The sequence below is a fragment of the Chelonoidis abingdonii genome, chromosome 3 (genome assembly GCF_003597395.2).
Source record: "Chelonoidis abingdonii isolate Lonesome George chromosome 3, CheloAbing_2.0, whole genome shotgun sequence".
Taxonomy (NCBI): Eukaryota; Metazoa; Chordata; order Testudines; family Testudinidae; genus Chelonoidis; species Chelonoidis abingdonii.
The window spans coordinates 198,731,521-198,751,378 of NC_133771.1; the positions used below are offsets into that span (position 1 = coordinate 198,731,521).

The window sequence follows — 19,858 nt, forward strand, 5'->3', positions numbered from 1 at the left end:
GTGAGTTTCACGTTTGTGAGGTGACTTCTGCAAATGACTTGGAGATGTCAATAATCACTTTGGGTCATTATTGAAGCATGGGTTAGCATTTCCAGGGTGACCTCGAAGTTCTGTAATGGTCCGACAAGTGGTGGCCTCACTGATGAAAGTTCTGTGTTATAGATTTTTAAGTATTGGGATCTACCAAATGGAAGTGTTGAACAGAGAATCCAGAAATACGAAAGAGTAAAAGGACTGTTTATGGATATGGGTCAAGGGGAAAAAATCTAATTAGCTTAGGGTAATTTTCACAGTGTAAATCAGATAAGAACAGAGGTGATGTGGGTAATGTATTATGCAGATTTCTGGTTCTGATGTCATTTACTGTTCACTAATTGAGGAGTAACTCCACTGACACCACCATCAGCGTAAGTGAGATCAAAAAGCATGCCCCTGTCGTCTAAAGAAAAACATTTTACTTTCTTTTTTCAGTTCACATAGTGACCAAAATGCACCAAAATTGTCAGTCTTAAATTTTGCACCATTAACCTCTGTTTGAGATAACTGTGTTGATTTCAGCTTCTGGTGGAATCATATTTACTTTATTATTCTAAATAATGTAGCATGTTTGCCTGCTGTATATGCAGCAGTTATGGAACCATTTAGTTGAATTATTTTATGAGGCTGTTTTTCTTATTCCCAGTGGCCATATGTTGCTGCTAAAAATGGAAGAAACTCCTATCAGACACCCACAACGACTGTACCCTTCTGTGTTCTATCTCTTTCTTGTTTCTTGGCATGGTTGAAGAATTCTCTTTTTCCTGTAACATTGTTGGTATCAGTGCACAGAGAAGTAACCACTGTTTCTAGGCCTCCAATTCAGGTTTTTGACTCAATGATAACAGTTGTCATCTTCAGGCAATGATCTGCTCGATCAATAAACAGTGCAAGACTAGTGCAAAAAGGGGCAACCTCTTATGTACAAATACTTAAAGGGGTCGCTCATGTTCTCCAAACCTGAAAACTATTGGCTCGCTTTGGTTTGATTTGACATTGTTGGTCGTGGTGACAGTACCAGGTTTCAGGGTTGTTGGAATATAATAGAAAAATCTCTCTAAGTTGTGCAGATGCTTTTATGTAAGTTATGCAAACATTTATCACAGGCTGACATGTTTTTTTCCTCCAGCAATAAACTAACAATGATGATCAGTAATCCACCACCTTTGTACTAATTCTTTATACCAGTGCCCAGTATACTGCGGAATTGAACATTCAAATGATCAAGTAAACTGAAGTGTAAATGCACTTGAACCTATATGATTCACAGCACCGAAACCTAAATTTTAACTGTTTTAATTCAGAAATCAGATGTAAATCACTACACAAGATGCAAAGCAGAGGATAATTAGGCTTTAAATATCTATTAACAGGATAACCTGTACAGATGATCAGTGATAATATAAGAATTGGCATTTCTTTCTTTTTTATTCCTTTCCCCTGCCCCCATTTACTGAACTTCTCATGACCAACAACTGCGCCACCCATGCCCTTTCCTGAGGTAGTATGTACAGGAGGAAGGGGTGAGGGAAAGGACATAACTAAATAAATACAAAGGCAAAGATTCCAAGGAGTCCATGTATTTCGACTTTGAGTCTACTCATTAGCTTTTCTTGCAGAAGTTTTTCCACTGCAGATATAGGACTATTCAGAGCCCAGTGAAGTCAATGTGATTATTTCTGTCAACTTCAGTGGGCTTTGGATCAAGCCTGTAAGTCAGGCCAACATGCATTTTTAGGATAATCATGATGTACCATAACAAACGTTCACATTATAGTATATGTTACACGATTTCCATTGACGACTTATGCAAAAAAAAAGAAGAACAGATCAAATAGGACTAAACCAAATAGGTCATAATGTATATTTATTGCTGTCTGAAACTCTTATTTTCCCTAAAGAAGAGGGTTGGATAAGACATATTAAATAAAGCTATAAATACAGATAAACCACTAGCCATACATTTATGAATTATCTTGTGGGAGAAACATTATAAAAATATATAATGCCATTGAAAGTATTTTGGAAGAACAATCTTATGTTAAACACTAATGAGATTAGTGTTGACTTTGCTACAGCCTATCCCTTCAACATATCAGATTTTCCAAGATAAACAACGCCAGGCCTCATTAGTACCTGGATCATGTAGCATTTATAATACTGACAGGTTGGTATTACCAATGGAATCTTAAACCACAGTGATCTGTGCCAAAGTTTCACACTCCCTAATGGCTACAGTATCAGATTAGCAGGGTGAGAATCACGATTAGATATATCATTACGTTTGAAGATCTGAAGCACATGGGGAAGAATGACCAAAAGTATTACATTCACATGTTATCAAAGTCCTTTTATTAACAATTTCATTAAGCAGATGATCAATGCCACAACTGTTAAAACATAGACAGAGATAGAGACAAACTATAAGATGTCCAGCATCAGTGATTTCACACTTACATCCCCTGGGGAAACATAAAGATGAGTAGGATGACCATCAGGTGGCCATCCCCTGGGAAGTTCCCTACCCTCCTGGGGTAGGCAACATCTTTTATCCTGAATTTCTTTGACACCAACCATGCATATGCATAAGAGTGTCAATCCCGTTCTCCTTATTTGCACTTCCACAACCCATGAATTTTAGGGTGCCCCATTTCTCATGGGCTACCCCTATTGTTCCCGTTATTCTCATTAACATCTACATCAATGAGTTACCATAGCAATTTGAAGTTATTACAGAATCCCCTGAAATGTTATGGGGCATCTTGCAATATTAACTGGCAGATTGTGGCATATTTTCCAGTCTATTGCTGCATTGTTTTCAAAATATCAGCACATAACACATTGTTTATTATAATCTTACAGTTTACTGGTACAGGGTTATCTCTTGGTCATCTAGTCATGCCGACCTATTTCCGGCCTGAGACCTTGTGTGACCAAGCTGCATATCTTACCGATCTAAAGCCTGTAGGCCTTGTGTTATAGTCTTATCTTCCTTATATACCTACTATTCTCTCACCAATAATACATGCTTATCAATCTCATATCCCTATAACACTATCCTACATATTTCTATACTTGTACCTACAGCTTAAATCTATTCATCATCCATTGATTACCTACGGGTTAACTACAACAATAAATAATAAAATTACTTGATTATATAGGATGATTAGCTACAATGGGGACTGCAGGGAACACCAAGATATGGCATGAATTATGCCTGGTAGGCCCAAGTCACAAAGTTCAGAACTGGACCTGACCATTGCCAGATTTCAGAAGTGTTTGGGTCTGAAGCTTGGGCTGATCCTTAGAGTTGACAATGTTTTGCCTTCTCGGTCAGGACTAAAACAATGACAAAGTATGGTGCTAGGTAGCTTTGGGCAGCCGGGATGCTGTGTTTTGAATAAAATGCCAAACTGAAGTCCAGATCTGGTGCCCTGGACAAATAACAAATTAGATTTCTGGTGAGTTGTGTGGAAACCTTTGAAACAGCAGTACGCCTAAGTAATATTTTCCAACAATTTATCCAACAATATTTTTAGTCCTTTCTTAATTTTCCTTTGCTTTGTTATTTCTGTATCTTAAAGTGCCTACCTTCCTGTCTATTTCCATACTTATATGGCCCTTATCACTATAGCCGTGAGTGCCTTTGGCTTCAGGCTTGGCTTTCATCTGTGTATTTAAAAGTAAAGCAATTGCTAATGCTAACTGGAGTGAGAGAGAGCTTTAAAATGCATATTAAATATTTATAAGCCTCCTCAGAGCATTTTGTAAGTGGGATGAAAAGGTTTCTAATTTCTGCTGCAAGGTAGTTCCTAGTTCTCAGACAACTGTAACAGAGCCAGTCAGTTCACCGGGGAAATGTGCATCTTCCGAATGCATTTACTACTGTAAGATAGAGATTTTCTTTTCCTTTGGGTGGAAATAGGGCACAAGTAATAGGATGAAAGGAAACTATCTCACCATATTTATGGCCCACTCAAAAAATGAGTTTGAGATCTAGATCAACATCTCAGATATTTGACATTTGGATTGGATTGGGCTCTGGCAAAACAACTATTACGTGCTACGTGATTTTGAAGTTATTCCTGTCTTAATCCTCAGTGCACAGAAAGAATTAATTTCAAACAGGGATCTTTAATGGTTGCATAGCACAAGTGTTTGCTTAGATGTTAATTCAGTTAAATAGTTAAGCACATGCTTAAAGTTAAGTGTGCAAGTAGTTCTACTGAAGCTCCTATTTAGTTTAGGGGCTGTGTTGCATCTGGGTATGTTATGAACCTGATTCACCATTCAGACAGAGTTGCACCTCTCAGAGAGTACATCAGACACAACTGTTCTAAGGAACAGTGGCGAAAGGTGATGCAGGACTATATTTTAGATTGATAGTGCATTTTCTGCCAGATACAGTTCAAATCTGCATCCCCTAGTCACTCCGGATCAACTCTTGCGTGCCCTGCAGAACAATCATATAAACCAAAAGAAGCTTCTTTGTTACAACAGATTACATGTAGGAATGTAGTTATTTCCTGCTCTGAAACTAAGACATTTTGGAAAGCTATTGGAGACTCCATAAAGGACATAATGGAATCAGGTGTTAGATAATCCCTTAGTATTTTTATTAAATTGTCCTGAAAACTCTGAGTCTCGTAAAAACCATGAAAAAACGATCACTCATCTCCAAGATGCTGCTGGAACTACCACAGCCAGGTGATGGAAGAGGAGTGACTCCTCTAAAACTATTGACAGATATAAAAAATGTGGGATATTCTGGATCTAGAAAAACTAACTCATCGTGTTAGAGTTCTACAGGGGAGAAGGAAAAAGGATAGCTTCTTAGTAATGTGGTGGAACTTCTTGTAGTTTTCTGGAAGAAGGTAATTGCCTGCCACCAAACCTGATAGTTTGAGAACTTTTTTTGAAGGGAGAAACCCCTTCAACAATGCTCCAAATTAATATCAACATTAAGATATTAAAATAAGGAAAATAGGAGGAAAAAGAAGAGTAGTTTAATATCGCATAGAGTTTTGACTGGACCACTAATAAACAGATTATACATCTAAATGTAAGAGAAACATAAGTTTGGACCTAAACATGAGATAATAAAAGACTTTAACTGACACTATCAACTGACAAGATGGGAGAGGAAGATGAACAGTAGAAATACATCAGCTACAATATGTGATCAATACCACAAAGTTGAAGAGAGTGACTGGTAGCTTATCTCATCAATATCACTTCTTTAGGCCAATTTATAATTGTGTATTTGTCTCTATATTAAGTTTATCTGTGACAGGGTGGACTAGGCCCTGAGGCTCCCTGGAGGCCTTGTGGCCCTGCCACACCTGACCCCAGAAAAGGGCAATAGAAAGATCCTACAAGCTGCCTAGAGAAGCTGCAGGGGAAGCAACCAATCAGGGCCCAGTAGGCTAGTATAGGACAAGCTGCAGGGCCAGACTGAGATCAGTTCTTTGCTAGAGCTGGAGGAGAGTGGATGGTGCTCCAGGCTGGCTACTGGAACTCCACCAGGACAGGCCCTGAGGTAAGGGTGAAGAATATGCTGGAGTCGTGGGGAAGTGGCCCAGGGAATTGTAGCAGCAATGCAGTTTATTTAAAGGGAGATGGCTGCTATCTGTAGGATCCCAGAGTAAAAGGTATGCCTGGGTCCCCTGAGAAAATGACCTGGACTTTGAGGCACCCCAGAAGGGGAACTGAACTATAATGGCCCAGCTGGAGAGCTGTGGCCAAAAAGGCCCTGTGAGGGTGAAGACATTGCCTCCACGGAGGGACCCCTGGAGCATCACTCTGCACCAGAGCCGGGACAACTTGAGAGAGATGTTTCAGAGGGCACGGAGAGAGGCCCCTGTTGGCCTTGCACTCTGAAAGGAGTTTGCTTTGTTTTTTTCTCACTGACAGACTGTGTATGACTAGGCCTGAGGGCTGAGTCACTGACGACCCACTACAAACAGGTAGAGAGAGTGTGCAGGCACATGCACTTGGCCAGGGGGCGCTCGCGAGAGGTGAGTGCACCTCATTACAACTGGCAACATACAATGAAAACACTGTGATATATAATACAGTGGGATAGGCTGACCAATCGGCAATGTATCATTACAGTTCAATTTTAAGGATATTATAAGCCTGAGACCCTTGCTTTCTCCTTGTTTGTTAATTACTTCATTTATGTCACTTCTTAAAAGTGGCTACAGACTTTGAATGCAGCATCTCTCACTGAGCCTCAAGTAATACTGATTCCACTGTGAGCTTTAGCTGTTTTTAGCTATTGCATCATAATATGCTTGTTATGCATGTACCTTCATTCTGATTATACTAAATTCTTTTGCAGTCTTGTTGGCTACTGTTCCCTTTGCTGGTTAAGGAATGAATTCTTCTGCTGTAGAATAAGGAAGTTACCATCAAAGATAGGGTCAGTTTCTAATCTTACATGCACCATGACAGCACTGTGTGTGTGTCTCAAAATATGCTATTGCACATCTAAAATCTAAATTTGGCCCTTCATATGGTTTCTTTTCATTAACATCTGCACTGAGTCTGTCTCTTATTCAAGAAAAACCCCTTTCGGTATCAACAAATGTTTTATCCAAGTAAAGATTGAAAAGGGGTTAAAGGCAGGATTGTAACTTGTACTTTACACATGTGCAGGGGAACAAAAAGGAACAAGAGCACCCCCCTGCCCTCTTACAGTCCTATTCGGGACACCCACACGTTGGATCCAGGTGCAGATGAGCAGGTGTGTGCAGTACATCTGTTTATTCCCTCCTCAAAAGAGGGCGGCATTGAGTGGACAGAAAATGAGTGGAGACTTGGCTCCACCTCATGCTTTTTTTGACTGTGCAGCTGCTGAACCAACCCTGGGGCTGCAGAGGGGGTATTTGCTGATGGGATAGGCCAACAGCAAATTACCCTCCTTGAGTTATGGGGCAGCAGCAGGAGAATTGTGGCTGCCTAGGTTACAGTTCCTTTCAGAGATACTTACGTAGCAGCACAGCTACGCACTACCCTTCTCTATGGGCTGTGTGCTTGTGACTGAGGCTTTGTCTACACTTACAGTTTTGCAGCGCTGGCAGTTATAGCTGTGGTCGTACAGCTGTGTATGGCCAGCGCTGCAGTGTGTCCACACTGACAGCGACCAGCGCTGCAGTGTGTCCACACTTGCACCAGTTGCAGCGCTGTTGTGAGTGGTGCATTGTGGGCAGCTATCCCACAGAGCACCTCGTCCATTTTGTCGTCTGTGGGAAGGGACAGTACAGCGTGGGTCTTCGCTTCTGTTTCCAACCGACCCGTGCTGCAGGAATCGAGTCCCGCGCCTAAGCAGGGCCCCGCACCTTAGGACCCCTTTTAATTTTTTTTTTTTTTTTTTTTACTTCCCGCTCCCAGCTTGCAGGTCGCTCCGAGGTCCGTGCCTCTCTGGACGTGAGCTCCGTGCGGCGAGCGCGCTATGTGCCCCGCCATCTCCGCTCAGAGCTCAGCCGGAGCTCGGCGGGCCTTGGCGGCGCTTCCGGCGAGCGGACTCCAGCCATGAAGTGGGGCGGCTGGGGCCTTTGTTCCGCTCCTCGGCCAGAGAGCGCAGAGTCCGCGGAGTTGCCGTTCCGCTCGCTGACCGGCGTCCTGCGGCGAGCCAGGTGGAGCGGACTCGCGGGACTTCGCCGGCTTCTGCCGGGGCTGCCTCCGATGCCGCGGCCGAGCGGCGGGTGCGCGGAAGCTCTGCGCGCGCTCTCGGCTGGGAGTGCCGGCCAAGGCGCACGGTCTCCAGGCCGGAGGCTGGCAAGGCCGCTTCCCGGTCTGGGCTCGGCCGATGCGCGCGAACCGCCAGCGACCCCGCGTGGAGCTCTGGGCCTTCTAGAAGCCCCCTGAGCCCTGAGGCAGTGACGGGGGTATTTAAAAGTCTGGGCTCCAGCTGCCTCTGCCCCCCTGTCCTTCCTATAGCCGCCGTGCCCCGCTCCTCTTGCCATTCCCCAGCGCTCGGCGCCCGTATTTAAAAGGTCCCGCGAGACGTAGATTTTAGGAGGGTTGGGCTATTAAGGCTGGGTTCCAGCTGCCTGTCTGCACCCCATGACCTGCCACACCGGTCCGGCCGCCCCTGCTGCTGCAGCCAGTCTGCACTCCTCCCCCAAGCCACCTCTCGTGCCAAACGACCCGTCTGTCTCAGCCAACCATGCCCCACCCCTGCAGCCCTGCCGCACACGCCAGCCAGCCCCCCACACACTGCTGCCCGCACCACTCCGCACAACTGTTGCCATTCCCGCACCCCTGCATGCCTGTTCCGAGTCACCCCTGACTGTCACCCCCTGCTTACGGGGAGTTCAGCACGCCCGTCCCCGAGCCCTGTCCCAATCGCCCACCTTGCCCTGCCTGCAGCCAGACCCTTCCTCAGTCAAGCCCTGCCCTGCTTCAGGCCGCCCATGTCATGCTGCCCTGCGTTTCCAGGCATGTAGACCCTGCGGACGCAGCTGTCACACCACACTTCCCACCCAGCTGGGAGCGTGGCTCAGACCGTCGACACAATGTGAACAGCAGTCATAGAGTACACCAATCCACTCGTGTGAGCTAATGTATTTACTTGTTATTATTGCTGATATGTTATGGACAAGTAATACGTACTAAAATGAGAGGCTTTTTTTTCCACTGTTTTTTCTTAAGTGATCCCCCCCCATGCGATCTTGTGTTGTCTTGGTAGTCATTCCTTTCTCTTGCGAGCCTTATCATTTATCTTGGCGCCTGTGTCCTTTTTCATGGTTGCCTTATCCGCTCGTCTTTCAATTTTATGTTTCTGTGGAATACAAGTTCATAACTCGCTTTCACCTGCGTCTTCTTAGTCTTCCTTGGTTTTTTTCTTAAGCTTTGCAGTCTTTCAGACGTCTGCACTGATGAGCAGTATTCAGGTTCACTTATAAAAAACACAGAGAGATAAACTGTTAATGACAGAGCCTGCATTGGTTTTTAGAGTTTTTGTAGCAATCATTTATACACTTCTGAGCATAGCACAGAGAGGCCGCAGCTGCAGATAGAGATGGTGGTTTCCCCACACGCGGCTCACAGTGGAAGGGGGGGCTGCCACGTAGCTCACCTGGGAAGGGGTGGGGGTGGGGTTGCTTCACTGTGGAAGCCATGGGGTTTCTGTGACTTGTGGAAAGCAAAGAGCAGCTAAGGGAAATAACACTGGAACCCTACACCACATCTGCCACAGCAGCTACTCTCAGAGCCATCTTGCACACGCAGCTCACCTGGGAAGGGTGGGGGTGGGGGTTGCTTCACTCTGGAAGCCATGGGGGTTTCTGTGGCTTGTGGAAAGCAAAGAAAGCTACAGCAGAGATCAATGGGCTTTCCAATCTCAGCTGCTTGCAGGCAGCATAGCCCCACTGCTCCCAAAACATTTGCATCCTTATAATAAAAAGCTCTTTACAGGAATGGCTCCTCTGCTGGTTCCTCACTGCCAGTCCAGCAGCTGCAACTGGCTAGCTTCTTCCTGGCTGGAAAATATGCTCTGCCTGCATGACTCTGGGAGTCTCCAACACACCTCAGTAGCCTCCCTCTCGGGTTCCTCTACAACCTCCCCCTCCTCTCCAGGCTCTGAGTCCAGGGCAGTGGAGTGCGAAGCGATGACCAGAGAGGCTGGAAAGGAATGCTGGGATAAGTCTATACCCTGGAGGCCAATAAAAACGCTGGTGAGGTTCCACACCTGATGACCAGCGCTGCATCACCAGCGTGTCTCGCTACAGCGGAAGCAGACCCAGGTGTACAGAAAACCAGCCTGCAAACAGGGAGTTGCAGCGCTGGCTGAGCTTTTAAGTGTAGACACCTGCTAAGTTGCAGCGCTGTAACCCCCTCGCCAGCGCTGCAACTTGCAAGTGTAGCCAAGCCTTGATGAGCCTCTCTCAGTAAATTCTTCACCCTCTTTTCTGCATCTGGGAAGGAAGAATCACAGAACAGGTGGAAAGTTCGTGAGCAAATTAAAAAAGCCATTTGAAACCAAGATAATTTTTACCTTGCAGAGTATGGGTTTCAGGAAGAAGGTGCAGCTAGGGGCTGAGGCAGGTATAACTTATGTACTTGCCTCCTACACAGACTTTAATCATGTAATTGTTCCCTGGCTTATCAGTTGGAACAGTAGCCTGAGAAGCAACAAAGACATCCCAGAGTCACACGCAAGCAGTAACAGCACCCAGTGGAATACTTTTCACTTCTGTAAAATGTAATCTTGCTTCTGTAGTTAAAAATACGTTCGAGTAATTCCTGTCATTAGCAAAGCCTCTACCCTTTCAATGTTTTTTGTTTCCCCTTTTTAGTTTGTAATTAGGTTTTAAAATTTATTTTTAGAGGTGGTTCCTTTACAGGGTTGCCAGCAGTTTAGGGCAGGGACTTTCTTTTAGTTCTGTATTTGTACAGCATCTAGCACAATGTGGGTTCCGGGCCATGATTGGGGCTGGCAGGTGTGACTGCAGTTGTAATAATAAAGGAAGAAGCCAAACATGACTTTATTTTTACCATATTGTTGTTTATATTATTAACTGGAGAATAAAGAATTAGGGGAGTGTCATCTTGGAAGAGTTGAGATAAGCAGGATATAGAGAAAGCAGCAGAGAATCCTGTGGCACCTTATAGACTAACAGACGTTTTGGATCATGAGCTTTCGTGGGTGAATACCCACTTCGTCAGAGGATATAGAGAGACTCTTTCATGATTTTGCAGTATCTCTTCAAGGTTTTTATAAAATTTACAAGAGTGGTTGCATCAGAAGAGTTGATTGTAAGGAAGTGTTGAACATGATCAATATAAAATATGCCTGAAATCCTTCGAGGCTTATTCTTACCTTGATACACATGGAGAGTACTCAGTGCTATGTTATATTTGTACATCAAGTGGAGATTAATCTGTTTTGCTGTTCTGTTCTATGTAGGTACTTTCATGGCCCTCATCACCTTAATATCTGAGACCCTCAGAATAATTAATACTGTACTTAATCCTCCTTACAACTCTCTCTGAGGGCCCATTTTATACATGAGGAGCTGAGGCACAGGGCAGAGTAAGAGACATGCCAAAGGACATATGGGAAGTCTGTGGCTGGCATTAGGGGGTAGCAAGCAGGGCTGTTGCCCATAGCCCCACGCCATGGTCCACACAAAGCTAAGGGGCTCGGGCTGGGCTTGGGCTTTGGCTTTCTGCCCTGGGCCCCAGTGAGTCTAATGCTGGCCCTGTTTGGCCCTGAAACCTGCTTGCAGCCCCCAGGGGGTTGTGGACCCCCAGTTGAGAACCACTGCTCTAGAGTGTCCTTCCTCCTTATTGGTCATGGAGTTACTGGTTACTGACATTTTATTTCTTTTTTGTAACAGACATGAATCCTTTCATTCTGATTTCACCCTAGTACAAAGCAATGGTCAGCACTTCCATTTGCAAAGCCCCAAGTCACTGGTGGAGAGTAATATTGTACCATTAGTTTCTTTCCCCTGTGGTCTCACTGGTCCATGAGAGATTGCTGAATCAGGACAGGACTTCGGGAAGCCATCTCAAAAGCAGAGGGCCCAATACGGCTGTTTGTGGGTTTGAGCAACTAGTTAAGTCATATTCATCAAACTGTTTCATCTTCTTAGACCTAGTTTTGTGTGTGATCTCTTCCTGATTTCTCTCAAGAGCTTCATTATTTGTAAGTGTTCACTGAAGAGTTTAGACAAATGATTTTCAGACAATTGTTGGTTCACAAACTGTTTGCAAATTGTTCACTACCACTATTAATTACTGACAGTTCCTGGTAAGCAACTGGTCATTTGGTCTTGTTTCCTTACCATGATTGAAGCCTTTCAATAGGAGACTAATAAATGACCAATAATAATGAATAATTCCAGTGCAAATTCACAAAGCTTTTGGGATTCGCAAATATAATGAAAACCGATGGTCCTCTGGCTATTAATAAATGAGTACTGTCACTCTCTGAATTACAATAAATCAGATTGAAGTAGCTCATTTGTGACTATGTTCCTGAATCTGTGATTTTCATTACTTGACTTGGTCTAGTTGCTTTTGCTTACGTTCAAGTCCTCTACATACCCATAGTTGTTTTGCTATACTGTACAATATGTAGGTTCAGTCCAACAAAATGTGCATAGAATGAGCCATAGGGGCCTATTATTTCTCTCCAGATGTGTCCAAAATAGCCAAGAGAATACGTTTCTTTGAAAGCATCAGAAATGAATTCTTGATAGGAACTGATTTGGATGCTTGGTAAAAAGGAAAAATAACCTGACTTCACTGGGGGAAATAAGGAGGAAACCTGACCATGGATTTATGAGAGCTGGAATAATCCTTGTAGTACCCTCTGTTGAGATGAGGGCAGTGTAAATACATAACAAGTCTTCCACAGTGGGGAGTCAGCAGGACCTTCATCACCAAAAGTGAAAGTCTAGGTCACTTGAGTTAAAGAAGTAACTAGTAGAAGACTTTTATTTGCTGTGTGATATAGTTAGTCATTGTGTTACACTCAGATTGTTTCCCCGAATGGTGAGAAGTTCTCCATGCCCTCTCCTTCCTCTCTGGCTTGATGACCTTGTCACCTGCAAAATTTGGTCTCTCTTCTTTCCCTCTCTCGCTTTGTAGTTTTACTGTCCCTGGGTTCAACTGTACCTCTGAGGCGCAGCTCTGTAATGGGGGCAATGTGGAACTGCACTTTTTTGTGGGGAGGTCTAGAGAGGAGATCCACGTAATGGAGGAGGACTTCCCTCCCTCCCCCCCAAAGCCTCCTAGCAATGCTGCGAGAGTGCAGCTCCTATTACACCGCTTTATAGAGAATAGCCTGCTTGCCCTGCATGCTGATGTCAGTGCAGAGATGGGTCCAGGACTTCACTTCCTCCTGCATCTTTTGAGAGCTGTGCACTGCCAGGCCCCATATATACTGTAGCTGTAGGGGATGCAGAGATGGCAGTCAAATGAGGCCCTTGTGTAGTATGCACAAGGAGAAAAAAGATATGTTGTGGCCTTCCACTCTGCCCCTGCATACACTGTGCAGCTATAAAAGGGTAGGCACAATCTTGGCCCAGGTTAGCATTAAAGTCGATCTAGTCAGTGTATTTCAAATAGTAACTAATCCAGCTTTTTTGCTTATCCTCTATGTTCACTGTACATCTTTGCAGTATACACAAATATATCCTGTGTGATCAGTCTAAGGGCTTTCATCTGGAAGACCAGGATTTAGCATCGTACTCTGGATTCTGGGAATTACCATGATAAATAGCTACCCTTTTTGTGAAGGTTCCCCTTTTAGACTATTTTTACTTGAATCACTGTAAAACTAATTTACAAATAAGTCTCAAAGACAGGCAGAGTCTTGGCCCTGTGAGCTGCTGTTTGATGTTACGTATCAAGTGCAGTAGACTCTTGGATATGAGTAGACCCTTTGGAATCTGGCCCTTGATCTCAATTTTCAATCAGAAAAGTTGAATCACGATTAATAATTTCCATGTTTATATTTTCATAAGTGTTACAGACTCATTGATAAAATGTTTTGGATTTGTTTTGATTTAAAACATTTTTAAAACCCCTATGAATATTTGTAATTTTTCTTAATTATTCCCTTGATAATGCCACTAAATTAAGTCCCTGAAACAGAAATATTAGCGTCATTACATACAGCTTGTTTTGAGAAGTAAAAATTTTAGGTTGCCAAAAGGAGAATTAAAAAAACTTTTGGTAGATTTAAATAATTTATTGGACTCTGCCTGTGAAAATAGAATTATCAGAAGGCTTTAGAACTTGAGACACAAGTGGAGCTTTCTGATAGGCTATCAGAAATGTTGTACCATGCTAATAATGCATGAGACCATCTCCTCCCCCCCTTATTTTTCTTTATCAATTTCATTCCACAGTATTGAGAAGAAACTCCAGACACTGCCTTTATCTGGTAGAGAAAATCACTCTTTCTGCCCTAAGTCTTAGAACTTCATTTTAGGTGCAATATAATGGCTCGAAAAGCATTTCTGTCTTGCCTTATTGCTGAAATACAATTTATGGTAATTCTAAGTCATTTGCAGTAGAGAAAATTTTGTCCTTTTAGTTTGGATGTTTCAGGGAATAAGAAATAATTCTGATGTAATTTGGAAGCCCTGCAGAAATACTGGTACTGCAGACCTTGAATGCGGAGTGACATTGATACCAATGTTTACAGGTGAAACAATACATTTGTAGCAAATAACCTTAATGTTATAGGGTAGAAGTGCCTAAGTGACTTAGGAGCCTGTCTTTAAAAAGTGAATAGGACTTGGGCTTCTTTAAAAAAATTCTCTATTGTTCTTAAGTGTATTTGTTTTGGCTTTGTTTTTGTTTTTAATTTGCTCTTTCTCTTCCCCAGCTTCCCTTTATAGATGCTGGGTACCATTTTTATCATAATGGCATCTCCAGAGCCAGGAGAAGACGCAGTCTTCAGCACAAGCTTCATTTGGAAAAAGACCCGAGGGTAAGCTTTTCCCATTGATTTGCCATCCAGCAATCATGATTTCCATGCCAACCAACTGTGCAGTATGGGATCAGATAACCATGAAGTCTTAACACAGGTAATTCCATGCCTGAGCCAAGCTCCATGGCTGCTGAACAGAAGTTAAAACAACCTAAGCTTTGATTTTTAACTTGACAACAACAGTCACAGCTTCGAGCTTGAGTCTTCCACCAATGCTCACACTTATTAATACTGCAATCTCTGCTAGTAGCCTCACTTGCAGTCAATGAATTCCAAAAGGCATGTTTCAAACATAAACAAGACCAGCTGTTCATTTCAGCCCAGCAGACTTTTGACTTTTATTCTAGAAACTCCAGGTCCCACTTGCAAATGAAACTTCTAGTTTTAAGAAGCAACCTCCCTTCCCTCCCCTCCCCCTCAGCATTCATCTCACTGGTGGAAAGAAAAGGTCCTTTACCATAATTCAGTGATCTAGCAGCAGTTTCTTCTCTCTCTCTCTCTCTCTCTCTTCAGAGTTTTTGCTATTATACAAAACCTTCTTAGAGGTTTTAAGATCAGGCTTGACAACCCTGGCTGGATGATTTATTGGGATTGGTCTTGCTTTGAGCAGGGGTTGGACTAGATGGCTCCTGAGGTCCCTTCCAACCCTGATATTCTATGAAGATAAATACTGGGCTGGTCAGAACCAGCTAGCACAAAAAAGTGTTTCTACTGCCCAAAAAAAATAATCTTCTGGCATTCATCTATAAAGCAAATAGATGATCATTTATTCCCCTGAATACCCAACTCGTTTTGTTGGTGTGGGAAAGAGTTTGTGCTGTTCCTTCTACCTAGGTTTTTGTTGCCCTGCCTATCATCATGGGATCTGAGCACCTTTCAAATTAATAAATGAATAAACAAGAAAGTTATTTTAACTAAAATGAGAAGCTGCCTGTTGCTATGTTGGGAGCGGTTGAAGATTTCCAGCTCACTCTCTCTGCCTTTGCAGGAGATGGTTAAAATAATTTGGGCACAGATCCAGCCAACAGTATAGCACCCCTCCTGTCATAAGGTAATTTTCCCAAATCTAACCTTAGCGTCCAAATTGGGTACCTGCATGAAACCTCTAAGCTTAATACCAGCTTAGATCTGATTGCCTGCCACCACCAAAATATAGGTTTGGGGCACTCTGATCTCCCCAACCTTCCCTGGCCCCAAGAACCCAAATCCCTTGGATTCTTAAAACAAGGAGAAATAAACATTCCCCCTTCTCCTCCTCCCAGACTTTCCTGAGAGAGACAGTATCCTGGCAGAGAGAAATTAGCCTCTCTCCCTTCCTCTCTCCCCACCAGTCCTGGTGTTTAAAACCAATCCCTGGATAAAACAGGGAAACAAGGAAAGATCAATCAGTTCTCTAAAAAAATCTTTTAATAAAAGAAGGAAAAGTAAAGAATTATCTCTGTAACTTCAAGATGTAATATTTACAGTCTATAGTTTACAGACAAAGGAAGAAACCCTTCCTCCAGTACCAATACAAATCAAAATATTCCCAGCAACTACACACATAAAAGTTAACCAGCCAAATCCACATGTGCAAATAGAGTAAAACAAACAATTAAAAAGCCTAAATCGCCTGTTCTACTTACTATTTGAACAGAGCTTTAGAGAGCCTGTAGTAATGTCTGGTCCCTCTCATATCCCCGAGAGAAAAACAAAACAAAACACAGAACAAAGGACCCACACCCAAACTTCCCTCCACCCAAGGTTGAAAGTATCTTGTCTCCTGATTGGTCCTCTGGTCAGGTGTTTAGTTCCCTATTTGTTAACCCTTTTCAGGTGAAACAGACATTAACCCTTAACAATCTGTTTATGACACCTCCAAATTGTAGTCAGCCCATCTGACAGCTGGTAATGTGTGTTGCACTGGCCGCTTTATCTGAAACCAAGCAACTGCCAGCTGCTGGCCACCCCCACTTCCTTTAGGTCACACTCTGTTGTGATACTGAGCTCAGTGAGGCATCATGGGTCCTGTGTCAGTATCAGTCAGGTGTGCAGAATGTCTCTTGGTACTCTGAACTACCATCTTCAAGAGTTAAAGGATCTCCATGCCCATTCACTCCTGGGCTTCTTTTCTAAGACTGCCAACAAGGGCACCAACTAGAGTTTGGGTATGTGTGGAATGCAGACCCCTGCCCCCTTAGCATTAAACTGAGATTCTCAAATTCATTTAATACAATTTACCAAACAAGGACTGGACAGTAACAACTTTCAGACAATAACGCCTATTGCAGGATACTAATGAGTGGACTGAGAAGTAAAAGTCTCCAGTTTTCCTTAACCATCCAGTCCTTAAATAGACAGTTTATTAAGAACTATTTAATAAAGAACAGGAGTAGGCAAATATTATACGAGCCAATGGCTGCGTAGCTCTATGTACTTGAAACAAATATTTCTACTTCTCTATAGAGGTCTGTGTAAATCAGACGTGTCCCTTAAGTTGTCATTTTGGCCCTCAATATTGCAAAGGTGGGCCTCCCGGTATTAGTTTATAGTAGACTTGTTGTTGCGCTGACTACGCTTGAACTGTTTGACTGCATAATGTGAACATAGGTCAATACGGAGATTGTTTAATTACACGCGGCCTACATTTCAGAGCTGCTCTATTTTGTATCCATTCAATGGAAGTAAAGAGGACTTCAGGGTCATCAGGGGTCTCAGTCTGGGACCTTTCGTAACCAACACATTCACTTGAATTTTTGGTTTTAATTTCCACTGCCTCCTGATTGTCCCGCTGATTCCTGCACTGCCACATAGTGTAATGATGACTTAGCTTTACGACCTGCTGACCTGCTCCCCCTTGCTGAATAAACCCATATCATAAAATATCCCCAAAATGTGGCAAAGCATGGCCATGGATAAACCCTGATATTTGGTACACCGTTCAGCTTCAGACAAAACTACTGATTTGCTTTAATTTCCAAATTGGAAGCACACTCTGACCTTTCTGATTCTTTCCTATCTTTCTGTGTTGCTCAGTAGGCTCTTTGACTTTTTCTCTGTGGCCCTCCTAACAACTTCATGTGTAGCCTCCCATCTCTCCTAATACTCTCCTGGTGCTTTTAGGACACTCTTGCTTCCAATGAACTCGTGGCCTTTCAAGCTTCTCCTTGCTCTTAGAGTTCTTGATGTTTCTCACCACCATCCTAGTATCTCCTCTCCATCCATGCTGAAAGGTCATCCAAGAGAACTTGGATTTTTGGCTCCTAATGAGATGATTTTTGGTCAAAGCACCATGACTTAGAGAACAGTAATTATTAACACTCCAAAGTGTGATTTCAGTGCCATAGTAATTCATCTCTCATGAATGGTGAGATAATGAGGGGATCCGGAAAGCTCCCATGGGACTTCAAAATAAGAAAACAGTTGTACAGGTTAGTCACTTTTTATTATACGTGTTCTGAGCACAAATAAAACAAGCTCTGATCACAATGATCAGCGTGGGAGCTGTCATTAAAGCTCTAGCCGTGTGCATGGATAAGAGCAAATGTGAACTACAGACACAGCACTCTACTTTTGAACTCCAAAAAGAATCTCTGCAGCCACTAGTGCACCTAAGTGTAATGACTTCCCTCTAGACCATTTCCCCCAATGTGTGCTAAGGAATAAATGTCAGCACTGTCATGGTTAATAAATTCAACACATGAAACTAAGATTAAAATACTATTAAATTGTCAGCATAGCCAGAAAGCAAACTGACTATCTTCAAATCACACGGTCCACTGAATCTCTAATGAGCCACTAAGATTAATTTAGTATTTGTATCTATTTCCACCCAATTTTTTTGAGAAAGTGAGAAATAAAATCTGTGGGTATGAGCTGAAGTGGTAGTCTGTATGTTTTTCAGTTTGAAGAGACTACAATTCCTATCTAATTTTAATTATTAGTTGAAAACAGTGCAGATGTTCATTCAATTAATTAATGTTCTTTAATCAAGTAAGTCCCTTGAGGAAACCATGTCAATTCTGCAAGAGTCCTGGGAGACAGGCCGCAGAATGTACTACGAAGAGGTTACTTTATAATCTCCATACACTGCAGCTGCAACAAGATGTCTTTAAACTTCTTGAAAAGGATCAGTTGTGTAAATGTTCTCTATGTTTGGTGCCAAAATAATTTTGAGATATGACAAATGTATTCAGAATTTATATGACAAAAATCACTGCTGTTGAGAGAGCCAAGTTCAAATGTATGTTAAAATGTCTTCATAGAGTTCGAACAGTGCTTCAGTTCCTGCTGGGAGGAACAATCTTACTACCATTTGTTTGGCAACAGCTATCTCAATATTAATGAAGTATGAAGCAGTATTAACAGTAGAGGGTAGTAGACACAATCGTGTCACAGACTGCAATATTGCTGGGGACTGGTGAAGATTTGGAAATGGGCACATGAACCTCATGAAGGTATTAAACCTCCACACAGTATTTTAAATATTTCTTCCTCTTAGAATGGCAAGTACCATAATAAATTGCACTACTTTCAATGGTGGAAATCCACTCTTGATCTTGTTTTAAAAGATGATTTCTTAAAGTAGGCATATCACAAAAGGATTACAAGACCTGAAATCCATTTACAATTGCTTAAAATACTTTTCTGCCATAAAATGTTTATCAGGTAAAATTCAGGCTTGGATTCATGTGTGTGTTGCTGACTATCCTGTATACTTACAGTAAACACTGAAAGAAGATTATGTAGAAAAGAAGTGCCAAGTATAATCAGAAAGTGTCAATGGACTATTCTAGCAATTTATTCATGATTCATTGTGACAGACCCAGGCCAGTGGGGTACAGGAGTCTGGTCGAGGGCAAATATACTGGTCACTGGATGAGTAGTTTTCTGTTCCCTGAGTGACCAGAGTAGGGGCTGCACTAGAGTAATCAGGAACCTGCTAGAACCAATTAAGGCAGACAGGCTGATTAGATACTGCAGCCAATCAAGTCAGGCTAATCAGGGCAACTGGGTTTAAAAAGGAGCTCACTCCAGTCAGGTGAGGAGGAGCCAGAGGAGAAAAAGTGCATGTGAGGAGCTGGGAGCAAGAGGCACAAGGAGCTGAGAGTGAGAGGGTGTGCTGCTGGAGGACTAAGAAGTATAAGCGTTATCAGACACCAGGAGGAAGGTCCTGTGGTGAGGATAAAGAAGGTGTTTGGAAGACGCCATGGGGAAGTAGCCCAGGGAGTTGTAGCTGTCATGCAGCTGTTACAAGAGGCACTATAGACAGCTGCAATCCACAGGGCCATGGGCTGGAACTCAGAGTAGAGGGCGGGCCTGGGTTCCTCCCAAACTTCCCAGCTCCTGATCAGACACAGGAGGAGTTGATCCAAACTGTGG

The 19,858-nt window shown here is 42.9% G+C and overlaps 1 protein-coding gene across 1 annotated transcript in view; it reads left to right on the top strand.

The window, feature by feature from the left end:
* PCSK2 (proprotein convertase subtilisin/kexin type 2) overlaps positions 1–19,858 on the top strand; it is a 206,835-nt gene that overhangs the window by 21,184 nt on the left and 165,793 nt on the right. Inside the window, exon 2 of the mRNA XM_032806360.2 lies at positions 14,393–14,497. Within this exon, the coding sequence (XP_032662251.1) occupies positions 14,393–14,497 (105 nt within the window). The remainder of the gene's footprint in view (positions 1–14,392; positions 14,498–19,858) is intronic.